This window comes from Rosa chinensis, chromosome 2 (genome assembly GCF_002994745.2).
Source record: "Rosa chinensis cultivar Old Blush chromosome 2, RchiOBHm-V2, whole genome shotgun sequence".
NCBI lineage: Eukaryota > Viridiplantae > Streptophyta > Magnoliopsida > Rosales > Rosaceae > Rosa > Rosa chinensis.
Window position 1 is genome coordinate 36,388,203 of NC_037089.1, and position 14,426 is coordinate 36,402,628.

Below are 14,426 nucleotides of genomic sequence, written 5' to 3' on the forward strand. Positions count from 1 at the left end.
GCCCCAATCCATTCTAGCAAACAAACAGCCCACAAAAGATAATGGGTCGCAGTCCAAGCCCAATGTCCACCAGGTCCCATATCCGAATCCATTTGCAAAACCCACCTAGATCCCAAATTCGGATCCAAAACAGTGGAGGACAAAAACCTGCTGCTCTTGTCCACCCACTGCTGAGCCCAGATGCCACTAGGTTGTCTCCCAGTACCCAATGCATCTGGGCATTCGACCTTACCGCCTGCGACACACCAAATCTCCGCCACGCCGCCAATCAATGAGCCGTCGTCTACCTCACCACGTTGATTTCGAAGATTTCCAGCTTCCCATAAAAGGCTGCCTACACCACCAAGCACTAATCCAAAGGCCAGACGAGACAACGTCAGCCTCATGCAATCCAGCCGGAGGAAAGCTCCCTATGGCAACCACCGATTGATTATCGCATCAGCAGCACCACTGGAAAGAGGCAACCCAATGAGATCACCATGACTTCTACCTTGATCCTACTCCTCCTAGTAAGCACCGCCATCCTCCGATGTCGTCCCAACAGTTCGTTGGCCCACCGACACAACCCCAGCAACGCCCAAACTCTCCATAGGAGAAACACTGCCTCCGAAGACAACAGAGACTAAGACGAAGAGGCCAAAGCCTAAAATTTTCTCCATAAATGGAGTAGGTATAGGTCACGACGAAAGAGAAAGGGTCGCCACTCCACAAACCCTAGCAAAGCGCTTTTCTAGGTCATGAGTTGTGTAACTTATCTCATTGTTAAATTTATAATCGTTGGACAGATATCTTTGATTACTCCTATTATGAGTACTCTTAATTGAAATACTCTTTGTAAGGTATCCTTATTGGACACATCATATATTAAATATAATAACATTAAGAAAACAAATAAGCGAACGATTAAGAGAAATTTTTCTATGCTCCCGTCACTCCACCAGGCATATGTGACGACAATCCTTATTGGTCCACGTCATTACTGCTTTTTCTCCGTTAAACCACCCCTCACCTCTGTTATCTCTTCTATGAGGAATATAAAAAATATGAACACAACAGTAAACGTGGATCTGGATCTGGAAGTTCATCTCTCCCTAACCATTTGCAATTATGAGAAGCACTTGGGAACCAAACTGCATGCCAGTAATACTTGAACAATAAAGTGAAGACGACTTGGCAAATTGAAAGATTTAAACATCAAAGTGATGATTTGACCAGTGAGGACGTTCCTGGTTTTCTCCTTTCCATAGTCAAGTTGATTCGGGTGCTTGGTTGTTGTTCTCTTAGATTTGGGGTTTGATTATTCCACTGGAAGTCTAAATGATCAAAACCCAGTCTTCCAGGAAGACTTCTCCCTCCTTCTTTTGGATGTTCATATCAATTGTATTCCTTCTTGTTTGAATATCAGTTCTTCTTAACATAACAGTAGACATGTAGGAATACCATTTTCTTTTGTCACTCGATCTAAAATGACGAAATTCTTGTATTGATCCATTTAGATATCATATATTTGTGGATAGTGCCTTGGATTTAAGGTTTAGACTTTCTGGTGTTCATCGTTTTTTTTTTGTTCTTCATGAAAGAGATCTCATAGCTGAAGAGGTAACAGATGAGACGGGTGGTTTAACGGAGGGGAAGGAAAGATGACGTGGACCAATTAGGATTTCCCGTCACATATGTCAGGTGGTGTGATGGGAACATAGAAAAATTTCTCAACGATTAAACAGTTGAGAATATAATAATAATAATAATCATAATAATAATTATCGACATACATACGATATATATTATTTATGACATGATAATATTTTGTAACAAGCAAAAAATATTTGTAAAAATGTGAAATGAGAGGACCGTAGCTTTTGCTCTCTCTACTTGTTACCTACGTTATCCACTTGGCTCTGAACCATGCTCACCCTTCACTTTCTCTCCTCTCCTTCTCGTCTTTTCTCTATCCCTTCCTCAAACCCTCTTCCATGGCCAACGCCTCACCCTTCGCCCCCTCATTTCCCCGTAATTACCTCCTTACCCCTACCCCTCCATCTTCCCGCCCTCTCCTCCCCCACACTCTTTACCATGCTCATCCCATCTCATCGTCATCGTCATCCGTTAATGCACTAGGAAAGAATTACCATTCTGTCCCTCGACGAGCAACGACGACGTGCAAGGCGTCGGAGGTGTCGTCGTCCTCTGTTGCCGAAGCGTCCTCGGAGAACTGGGTGCCGGTGGTGCCGCTGGCGGCGCTGCCCAAGGGCGAGCGGCGCGTGATAGTTCAGGACGGAGAGGCCATACTGTTGCTCTGGTACAAAGACCAAGTCTTCGCCATTGAGAATCGCTCCCCGGCCGAAGGAGCTTACAGTGAGGGCCTCCTCAATGCCAAGCTCACTCAGGTCATTCTCATTAATTAATTTAATCACTAAAATTAGTCCAACTAATTATTCGCGATTATTTTATCCGCGGTGGGAGGTCCTGAATTCGACTAAAGTCTAACTAATTATGTTTACTTAATTGATTTGTTGGTTAGGATGGGTGTATAGTGTGTCCATCAACTGATAGCACATTTGATCTGCGGACTGGTACCATTAAGGAATGGTACCCCAAAAACCCGGTGCTGAGAGCTCTCACACCGGCTTTGAGGACTCTTTATGTTTATCCTGCCAAGACTGATGAAAAGAACATCTACATTAGCCTCGAACCCGGCACCGTAAATTCTGATGCAGCTGCCGAGATTGTGTTCAGTGGCAAGGCTCAACCTGGTGTCACTGCTTCTGATGTCAATATCGAGGAGGTAACTCAACAAATTCATCTTCTTGGGTGATTGGATTGCCAATTTGCCATATATGGATGTGTTCGTTATTGCTAAAATAGTGAACACAGACATGTGTCCATTACGATTCAGCCATGTAGATTGAGTAGTAAGTGAGTTATTGGCTCAATGATATAGAGTAGAGGCAACAAGTGGAATGAAATTTTGAGAATCGTCCAAAACTAGCTATACTCTAATTGGTACATATGATTGCTCTATATCAGTTCTGTACTTGTTAACAGTTTATCATTAGTGTACAATATTTGAAGAAAGTTACTTGACACGAAAGTTTAAGAAAGTTAGCTTCATTCCTAATCATAGGTTGCTTGGGACCTTAAAGTTAGAAAAAAGATAAACTGATTAAACCCACTGCAAAACTAGTGCAAAATTGCTTCTAAAAATGAAATCCAGGGGGCCATGTGCCTAGAGTCGGATGACCAATCTAACCACTCTAGATCATTGGAAAAGATTTTTTTTTTTTTTTCTTTCTCAACATGGCAATCTTCTGTTCGATCTTCTTTGAGCAAAAAAGAAAAAATGGGAGTGGGGGAGCAGTTATCACATGCAGTCTTCTGTTGATTTGATTTGTTTGATAGATAGTAATGCTTTATTCCAATTGATCAGGTGAAAATGGTGGTTGATGAGGGCTTAGAAGGAGGGGCTTTTGGTTTCACAACGAGGAATGAAATAATAAATGGGAAGGCAGCTACGATTGGGTTCCTCCTGTTATTAGATTTTGAGCTCTTGACTGGTAAAGGTCTTCTTAAGGGAACTGGCTTCTTGGACTTTATTTATTCTGTCTCAAATGCTCTCCAGTAGAACAAAGTTGTGCATGGAAGGTGAACTAAAGTGGGTGTTTAGTTGTTTACTCAGTTATCATAATATCATACACATGAGATATACATTTTGATGTTTAAGTTCCTTTTGATTGATTTGTAAAAGTGTGGATATGCTTGATTAAATATGTTATTGTAAAGTTTCTGGAAATTATACCACATCTAGATCTATGATTTTGTTCTTTAGGTTTTGCAGTTGCCGTGATAACAATCAACTTGTAAAATAAATATAGAGCATTACAATGTCATTTAAATTGATGGTCTCTACAGAGAGCCAAATCATAATGAAAGGTGTCTGAGCAAGTGAGCAGAAGTGATTTATGCATCTTCTGTAGTATTTAAAATGAGTTTTTGAGAGAAACTTTACCTACCCTTCATAGCAACCTGTAGTTATGGAATTGTAAATTTTCTGAAAGTTAGACCATATCCAGATCTATGATTTTGTTCTTTAGGTTTGCAGTTGTTGTAATTATAATGCCGAGTTCAACGGACTTGATTACTCATACCGTATTGGTCACGTCACATATGGTGAGCGTGTGCCGATATGGGACTCTGCTACAGAAATACTCACAGATTTCACTACTCGCTTCTCCTTCACCATTTACTTCTTAAACCATATAATGTTTCTCTTTCTCTGTATGGACATGGGCTTGTATTCTTCCTTTCCCCAGTTGGATATAAAATCCCACTAAATTCAGGTGCTGGCTTTTTAGGCCTATCTAATACCACCACCATGATTCTACCATGAATCAGATTGTTCTTGTTGAAGTTGATTCTTGTAAAAATAGTGACTGGGACCCCCCAAATTATAGACGTTGGGATCAACATGAACTCACTTTCTTCTGCCCTGTACACCCCTTGGAATACTAGCCTACATAGTGCAGTACTGATGTCTTGATTTCTTACAATGGAACTACTAGGAACTTGAGTGTTTCTTTGACTTATCAAACAACCCCCAACTCTCAAGGGAAAAGTAGTCTTTCTTACCAAGTTGATCTGACTACTGTTTTGCCACAGTCGGTCACAGTTGGATTTTCAGCTTCTACTGGTAGTGGTGGTTATTTTGGGTTAGCTCGGCTTAAGGATTTTGATCCCTCGTACAAAGAGGTTTGCAGGAACTTTAGGCTAAATGTCACCAGAATACATATATTCTGGTTGTGCAAGCAAAGAGACGGATGTTTTCAGCTTTGGATGGTTTCGTTAGAAATTGCTACTGGAAAGACGGCAGTTAACAGTTTCGAAGAAAAATATCTGCTAGAGTGGCTTCTCTCAGCTGTTGATGGAAGATTGTATATGGCTTTTGACAAGAAACAGGTAGCGTTTGATGATTGTTAGCATGTGGTGCGCTCATCTGGATAGCAGCCTCAGGCCCTCCATAAGGCAAGCAGTTAAGGTTCTAAATTTTCATGCAGCAAAACCGGATCTTCCAATGGAGATGCCTCCCGGAAAACCAGACCAAGGTGTTGAAATTTCAGGAGCTAGACTCCTCAAATTTCAATGTAGAGGTGGTGATGATAAAAAGGTTTGGTACCTGTTTCGATCTGTTGATTACAGAACTGTATTTTATGCCAATTTCTGTTGAGAGGAATATAACGATTACACTTGTAACCCTGTAAACAAATGTATATCATTAATTTGATCATTGATATATAGATAGTGTTTCTTCATTTGATCAAGAATTATATGTACATATAAAATTGTAGTAGAATACTGCCTAAAGTTTTAAGCTGTGGTGATGCCTGGAAAAGATGAGTGCCCCTCTATCAATCCAATCTAATTATTCATATTACAGGCACTCGAAGAAAAGAACAAACATCATATTAGGTCTAACTAAAGTCGTATGTACAGCATGCAGGGACACTGAAACATAGTAGTCTTGTATCAATAAGAATATAAGCTATGTAGTAAGCATGAATCAAGAGTCGACCGACCTAAGGGAATGGGAGGATACGTATATTCAGCAATTTTTTCCCATGATTTGAGAGTTATATCTCTGTAATCGATTTTGTACCCTGTGAGTTGAGCTATGGTGAACCTCATGCTTGAAATGCTTTTATCTAGAACGCTAACTTTTTCTAGAGCTATTTTCCTCTTTTCTTCTGTCAGATTGCCGTAGAGAATGTTTATGTGTGAGAAATGGGTTGTAATGAGAGCTTCCATCTCCGGATTCTGTACCTGCCAACCATGAACAGAGGTTAGAGGGAAGACCAGGCTAGCCGCCTTCGACCCTCCGATGGCTAAGTCAGATAAATATGAAAATGTAGACCAGGTAGGAGTTAGTGGAGAATGGTAGCTTACCTTGAATGAGTGGAGAGACATGTATTTATAGTGTGGGGATGAGCTTGCCACCCCTTTGTTCCCAATGTGGGACTAGCTGTGGTCTACCCGATACCACAAGTGTATGGTATCGCCATCATGTCTGGGCTTTATTGGCGTTATTTTAAGTGGCTAATGAGCCTTGTACTTCCGATACTTGTGCCTAAGAGGTATCTATACCAACAAGTCCCCCAAATCCCCGGTCAAGAGTTCTCTTGGGTGGGGAGTTTGTCTTTGGTAGAAGTATCGGAAGTGCAAGGCGAGTATCCTTGCCACGTGGCTTCCGTACAACCATTACCCCCAGTCCCCCAAGTCCCCAGCTAAGAGGAGTCTTGACTAGGGTAGTGATTTCATTTTCCAAGTAAAAACGGCGCAAGCATTCATTGGACATTTGGCGAGAGTGTCTTCCTTGGGATAACAAGTCCCTCGAGTCCCTCAGTATAATAGGGTTTGGACCAGGGTCCGCTAGCATGTGGTGTTAGGTGTTGCTCGCTATAAGGTGTACTTGGTACACTTAGTCTGCTGGGATAACCTTGGTTATGTCAGCCCACTTTTGCATATGGCGATATAATAATTTTGGCATGAAGGCGATAATGGTTGTAATGAATGTAGCTGATAGTGGCTAGAATGTATGTGGTGATATCGCAGTTGTTAAGCTTGGCACAGCCTTTCGTTTTGCATGTAATAGCATGCAATCATATAATGGAGAAAGATGAGACGTGGCGATATTGTATAATGGAGAGAAGTCATGGCAATATCGTATCATGTAATGGAGAAATAAAACATGGCGATATAATGTAATGGATATAAAACATGGCAATGTCGGATAATAGAGAGAAAACATGGCGATACCGCGTGTTGGAGAAAGATAACTCATTCTGATATCATATAACGTAGAGATGACATATGGCGATATCGCGTGTTGGAGAGACAAATCATGGCCATATCGTATAATAGAGAGCTAAAACATAGAAATATTGTATAATAGAGATAAAGCATGGCTATATCGTGTAATAGAAAGATAAAACATAGTGATACCGCATATTGGAGGAAGATAACTCATGCCGATATCAGATAATGGAGAGATAACACATGGTGATATCATATAAAGGAGAGCGTGTCGTAATTATTCCTGCAGTGATATTGGATGTTTTCTAGGATAGTGCTAGGCTATGTTACCACAACCATGCATGTAGTTATTTCATCTTGATCATGTGTTTAGCCATTTCAGCTTGATCGCATTTAGACATTTCACCTTGATCGTATTTCATTTAGGCATTTCACCTTGATGGCCTTTCATTTAGGCATTTCACCTTGTTCGCCTTTCATTTAGGCATTTCCCCCTGATCGCCTTTCATTTAGGCATTTCGCCCCTTCATTTAGGCATTTCGCCTTGATTGCCTTTAGACATTTAGGCATTTCACTTTGATCGCCTTTCATTTAGGTATTTCCCCTTGATCACCTTTCATTTAGGCATTTCGCTTGATCGCCTTTCATTTAGGCATTTATACTTGATCGCCTTTAGGTATTTAGGCATTTCGCCTTGTTCGTCTTTCATTTAGGCATTTCCCTCTGATCGCCTTTCATTTAGGCATTTCGCCTTGATCGCCTTTCATTTAGGCATTTCACCTTGATCATGTTTAGTCATTTCAATTTTATCGCGTTTGGCCATTTCACCTTGATCGCATTGCATTTAACCATTTCACTTTGATAGTGTTGGCAATACAAGGGTTTGCGAGTGATAGCACTTATAGTGCTATATTAGCACAACCAGCTGTTAGCGATATTAATGTGTATAGTCATTTCAGCTTGATTACGCATTAAGCAGTAGTTTGGGATTGCTATACAGCTTGCCCATGCCTTTAGCGATATTTTGGTGGAGAGAGATAAGACATGGTGATATGAAAATAATTTCTTTGAAAGCTGCCAAAGCCAGTGACAGAATACATGGCGATCATGGGAGAATACAGGGGTAACATTGGAGAATTCATGGCAATCATTAGAGAATACATGGCGATAATCATTAGAGAATACATAGCGATCATTAGAGAATATCTGGCTATCATTGGAGAATACATGGCGATCATTAGAGAATTGGTAGAGTCCTGGAGGGATTATATAATAAGGTTGTATATAAGCCAAGATAATACTGCCATGGGTGGGTGTGCAAGAGTATACTGCCAAGCATGAGCGTAGAGCCCAAAGAGTGCCTCTAAGGCATGAGTATAGAGTATGCCATTTCAGCATGACAAATATGTGTTGAGTATCATTGGGGCATGGCGAGAATCTACAGTGTGCCATTGGGGCATGGCGAGAATATGCCACTGATTCATAGCGAGTACATTACTAAGGCATGGCGATTACACTGCTAAAACATGGCGAAGAAAATCGCTGGGGCATGACGAGTATGCCACTAAAACATGGCGAGTGTGTCGTTGAAGCATTAGGAGTATGTCATTGAAGCATTAGGAGTATGTCATTGAAGCATTGCGAGTATATCGTTGAAGCATGGGGGATATGTCATTACAACATGGCGAGTGTACCATTGATACATTGGGACTACGTCATTGAAGCATTGTGAGTATGCCATTGAAGCATTGGGGGTATATCATTACAACATGGCCAGTGTACGCCACTAGAGCGTGGCGAATGTACGCCTCTGGAGCATGGTGAGTGTACGCTGCACTGAGATATGGCCAAATAGGTCACCTGAGACATGGGTAAGATGCTGCTGAAGCATGGACAAGATATTGTTGAAGCATGAATAACATATCGCGGGAGCATGTGTATGACATCGCTAAAGTATGAATAGTATACCGCTGAAGCATAGATAATATATCGCTAAAGTCTAGATAAGATACTATTGAAGCATGGAGAACATATTGGTGAAGCATGAAGGATATATCATTGATGCATAGATGAGTGTTGAAGCATAGATAATATACTGCTGATGTGTAGATAACATACTGCTCAAGCATAGATGAGATACCATTGAAGCATGGGGAAGATATCGCTGAGGCCTGGATAATATGTTGCTGAAGCATAAATAAGATATTGCTGAAGCATACATAATATATTTATGAAGTGAGGCGAGTATAGGTCACTGAAGCATAGATAACACGTTATAGCATGGGTAAGATACTGCTAGAGCATGGCCAGTGTATGCCTCTGGAACATAGCGAGTAGGGTATGCAAGTCCCCCAGTATCGAGAACATTCATCATGGCGAGTGTGTGTCATTCATGCATGGCTAGTGTATGCCATTCAGGCATGGCGAGTTTGGTGTACAAGTCCCCCCAGTACTGAGAACATTTATCATGGCGAGTGTATGTTATTCATGCATGGCGAGTTTATGCCATTCAGGCATGGCGAGTTTGGTGTACAAGGCCCCCCAGTATCAAGAACATTTATTGTAGCGAGAGCAAGGACTATTCTCTCTAGTGGGATTTCATGTAGATATGAGCAATAGAGGTGCTAAGCATGTAGCAGTATATGGAGCAAGTATCGCATGTATGTATGTAGCAATATAATCAAGATAAAATCATGGCGTGTGTTTAGCATGTCTTTGTTGTGGAGATGCAAATAATATTTTGCATTTTGTAAGCAAGCTTAATAATCACGGAGACATTTAAAGCATAGCATTAACATTTAGGCGTAGTGAATATGCTACTAAAATTATCGCATTTTATAGGCATGCTTAGATTATAGTAATTAATGAAGCATGTGAAGTCTATCATTAGCTCAAATTAAAAGGGTGTAGATGAGAACTTATCTGGAGCCGTTCGTAAGTGGTGAAGATATTGTAGAGAGATTGGAGTTATCCATATATAAGACTCCATGTGATCAATAAATGGTCGTCGACAGCTTGCTTGAGCTTGTTCATATAAGAAGATGCCCAATTGAGTGAGTATACCTCCTCAAAAATAGGTCAGCGATTAGCAGCTTATATATGCATGATAATTGAAATTTGATTTGTCTGCATATTTTGGCATGCCAAGAACATGTCAGTTCTTGGACAATGGCATGAATAAGTCTTTGAAGCTCTAGAAGAGGGACATGTGTATTGTGGTTCCCCCACCGTGAAAATTTGTTCATTCTTGATGGAAGGCCAAGATATACGCTTGATTGCTACTACCATCTGTTGACTGTGTCTAAAGCATGAAGGATTGAAGGAGCATTGCCCAGTATTGGAAGGACCTGTGTCCATAGCAGTTGTCTTGGGTGCCCAGAGCAGACCTCATTCTTCGTCATTTATTTATTTATTTTAAGTCGCGAACGAGCTGGTAGATGAGGACAGCAGCAAAAGAAGGATTCAAGGAGGTTCCCACATAGAAAAAGTCAAGAAACTTCAGAGAAGCTGGAAATTGTTTCATTACTAATTACAGATTTTCATAAATCGAACAAGTTGCTAAACAATTAAGTTTTTTTTTTTTTCCGACAACTTTAGAGAAAACGCATATGAAGTTGCATCTTAGAGAGCCACTATATAGAGTAAATCATTAGGACACACTCCAAGTATACCTATATTTTAAACATTGCGCTCAAATATAATGAAATATCAAAAAATCTTGATTGATTAAATAGATAGTGAATTTGCGTCTTCAAATGCAACAACTAATTATCTTTGAATCAAACTCATAAATATCACTTATTTATGAGAAATTAGACCAAATGATCGTGGGATTGCGGTGCTTTAAAATTTTTAATTGGGCTAAATACTGGTTACTACCCTATGGTTTAGGTCCAAAATCAATTCAGTCCTTAAACTTCTAATTTCATAAAAAACACCCAGCACTTTCAATTTTGATCTAATAGGTCCAATTTGTTAGTTTTCCGACAATTGAGTTATTTAACTTGTTAATGTGGCTCATATATGGCCTATGTTTTATGATGTGGTGTCGAGGTGGTCTGCATAGTCAATTTAGGAGTGAGTCCTACTATCAAAATAAATAGTTTTTTTAACAAATAATCCAACTATAACTTGAATCCATAACAGAATATTAACAAATTGGACCTACTAGATCAAAATTGAAAGTGCAGAGGTGTTTTTGATGAAATTAGAAGTCCATGGACTGAATTGATTTTAGACCTAAACCACAAGGTACTAACTAGTATTTAGCCCTTTTTAATTTTATGACCAATTTTTCAAACTCTTTGATTTATATTTAATTTTAGTAATATAATAATAAAGAATAAAATATTATATGATTTCAATCTTGAGAATATAGGCATGATGGGTGTTCAAATGTGAGGTGCATATATAATTTCAACTTCTGTGACCAAAGCCAAAATGAAAACCCCATCTCCCATTTCAGAAAAACGGCAATAAGAGTGTCATGGAAAAAAAAAAAAAAAAACAGCAATGAGAAAACCAAAACGGCATCGTTCTCTGTCTAGGGTTTAAGCCTAAACCCCTCCAAAACACAGTTCAAAATCCTCTAAGTTTCAGCACAAATTGAACACCATCCATGAATGATCAGACAAACCCTCAAATTCTTCGCTCGCTTGCAAAGAACCTCAAAGCCCCAATGTCTTTTGATCTCAATAGGTCCAACTGCGGTGACGTCTCTCTCAAAATCCTCTCTGATTTGGTCTCCAAAGGGTACAAACCTCACCCCTATTCATTCAATTCAGTTATCTCCTTTTTGTGTAAACTGGGTCATGTCAACTCGGCCCAGAAGCTCACAATTTCAATGCCGTTTTTCGGGTGCCGGCCCGATATTGTAACATACAATTGTTTGATTAATGGCTACTGCAAACTCTGTCATATTGATGAGGAGGATAAGGGTAGGAGGGTGTAGGCCTGATTTGGTTACTTTCAATACATTGTTTAGTGGGTTTTGTAAGGTTAAGATGAGGAAACAAGTGTTATAATCTTTACGTATATCGGTTTAATGTGGAAGTGTTTTGAACCGAATGTGATTAGTTATAGTACATTGATAGACATGTTTTGCAAGATGGGGGATTTGGATTTGGGTATAGGGTGTATGGTTATATGGTGAAGGATAAGGTGTCGCCGGATTTGTTTGCTTTTACTTGCTTGATTGATGGGTATTGTAAGGCTGGTAATTTGGAGGTTGCATTTGAATTGCTAGAGGGAATGAAGAAATCGTTATTTTTACCGAATGTGGTGACTTATAGTGCTTTGATTGATGGGCTGTGCAAGAATGGGAAGTTGGAAAGAGCTAAGCGTTTGTTTTGTGAAATGGTGGAACATGGGGTTCGGCCTAGTTCAGCGGTTTACACTTCAATGATAGATGGGCATTTCAAGAAAGGAAATGTAGATGAGGCCATGAAGTATATGAGTAAAATATGGGATGGAAGGGTTAGTCTTGATGCCGCTGCATATGGAGTGGTGGTCTCAGGCCTCTGTAATAATGGTCAGTTCGATAATGCGATGCGGGTTGTTACAGATGATTTCGCCATGAGTGGTTTTTCTCCAGATAAGATGTTGTTGACGACCATTATGGATGTATGTTTCAAAGCTGGCAATTTGAAAGCAGGTTTGGGTGTCTACAGATTGTTAGCAAAGGGTTTTGAACCAGATGCTTTGGTGCTTTCAGCTTTGATGGACGGCTTATGCAAGCATGGGCATTTCGAGGAGGCAAGAGGCTACTTTTGCAAGGAAAAGGCTAATGAGATTTCATATACTGTGCTCATTGATGGGATGTGTAAGGAAGAAAACTTTAGTGAAGTTGAGACGATCTTCAGTGATATGTTGGGCTATGCAGACAATCTTCAGTGATGTCCGAAATGGGGTTTATTCCAGACAAATATGTATACACTTCTTGGATTGCTGGGCTATGCAGACAGGGTAATCTGGTCGAGGCTTTGAGACTCAAGAATAAAATGGTTAAAGAGGGCATCAGCCCTGATCTGTTTACTTATAGCTCACTTATTTTTGGTTTAGCAAGGGACTCATGGTTGAAGCACAACAGGTTTTCAATGATATGTTGAAAAGAGGAATTACTCCTGACCGTCATGTCTTTGGTATTCTGATAAGAGGGTATTGTGATGAGGGTAATGATGTTGCCATTTTAGGTTTGCATGATGAAATGAGAAAGAGAGGACTTGTAGTCACAGGAGGTAAAGGAGATAGAGAGCATTGATTTGTGATAGCATGTAAGGCTCCACAAGACCCAAGGGCTTTGCAGGGTATTCCGTAAAGAAACTTGCTGCCATGTAGCGCAGGCACACCCTGCACTGCTATCCATAAGAAAGTCGTCTTCAAGAGGGAAAGCTGGCTCAGAATTCTTGCAATTATGGAATTATTGGAATGTTCCATCTGCGGTCCTCGCATTGGTGTAGAGCAAGGACCTCCAGTTATATGTGCCTCGTTCTGTGACAGGGTCTTCAAGGCTTGTGCCGAGGCTTACTACTTGAGGGATGCAATAACACAGGTATGTGGGTGATTTTTAACAAGTCGGCAATTTCCTTTAAAACTTATTATAGAGTAGGAGAACTTGGAAGGAGCTCGCCCCAGGATGGAGGGGAAGGGACTCTTGATTCAATTATTGTCGACTATTTGAAACCATATCCTGTATAATGAGATATAATGAAAAAAATAGGTGATTAACTTGTCTCATTCCAGATGCATGAGAAAACTCCCTTTCTCTGATTCAATATTTTTGGTCAGGTTCAAGCACGGTTGTGGTAGGCATCTGAGTGGATCCGTAATGACACAGAGTTATGCCATGCTGAGGTGTTTTCTGTGAAAGAATATACATCTGAGGGCATGGAAGAAACACTTTTCTATGGTGTTTAAAGCCAGTTTGATTTGATTGCAGATTCATGGAAGGTTCTCATAGTCTAAGGTGCTACAGAAGCTTGAGAGCTTGAGGCTGTTAGAGAAATTCCAGCAGAGAGTGAGGAAATGCCAATCAGCTCCATCAACAAGCTGTTTTGCCATTATCTACTAAGAAACTTGAAGCCGAGATGAAGCAGAAATCTTCTAATGTCAATTTACAAGAGCTGTATCCATATTGTATTAGCTCTTTTCTCATGGCAGTGAATCATGTATCAGTGGAGTATCAATTACCGAGTTTCTGTTTTGATTATTTTGGAGATCGCAATAGAAGCTTTTCTTATTGGCATTTATTCTGACTTTCACAGTCATATTTCTGTTTGCCACTATATTTGTGAACATGGGCAATATTATATGCCGACTATTTGTCTCAGACTCTCAGTTAAACAAAGTATGCTATATTGATCAATATCTCAACTGGGAGCATTGTATAAGAGGAAGAAAAAAAAAAACTCAACTGGGAGCAAAACTAACTTTACCTAATCTTGTATATTGTCTTTGTTTAGAGAAACTGTCGACATCATATAATATGCTAATTTATCCATCTTTTGTGCTGAAAAGAAAGAACAGAATCATGATAAAACAAAAACAAAAGAAAATAGAGGTCTTCATTGTTTACTTGAAATTTCATGCATGAAGAGTTTTATTGAAGATAAAATGTAACTATC

At 39.9% G+C, this 14,426-nt stretch overlaps 2 protein-coding genes across 3 annotated transcripts; both read left to right on the top strand.

Moving 5' to 3' along the window:
- Positions 1-1,902: 1,902 nt before the first annotated feature.
- On the top strand, positions 1,903-3,924 carry LOC112183384. Its single transcript, XM_024321746.2, has 3 exons — positions 1,903-2,387; positions 2,522-2,785; positions 3,428-3,924. Exons 1-3 carry the CDS (start codon positions 1,974-1,976, stop codon positions 3,620-3,622), a joined length of 873 nt encoding a protein of 290 aa, XP_024177514.1. The 5' UTR covers positions 1,903-1,973; the 3' UTR covers positions 3,623-3,924.
- Positions 3,925-11,820: 7,896 nt separating this feature from the next.
- On the top strand, positions 11,821-14,039 carry LOC121051910 (pentatricopeptide repeat-containing protein At2g01740-like). 2 transcript variants are annotated; one of them, XM_040515519.1, is made up of 3 exons: positions 11,821-13,354; positions 13,591-13,656; positions 13,742-14,039. In XM_040515519.1, the coding sequence occupies exon 1, from the start codon at positions 11,950-11,952 to the stop codon at positions 12,697-12,699; it is 750 nt and encodes a 249-aa protein (XP_040371453.1). In that variant the 5' UTR covers positions 11,821-11,949; the 3' UTR covers positions 12,700-13,354; positions 13,591-13,656; positions 13,742-14,039. The 2 variants fall into 2 exon arrangements, with proteins under 2 accessions (XP_040371453.1, XP_040371452.1); XM_040515518.1 differs by having other exon boundaries at positions 13,591-14,039.
- Positions 14,040-14,426: the final 387 nt, after the last annotated feature.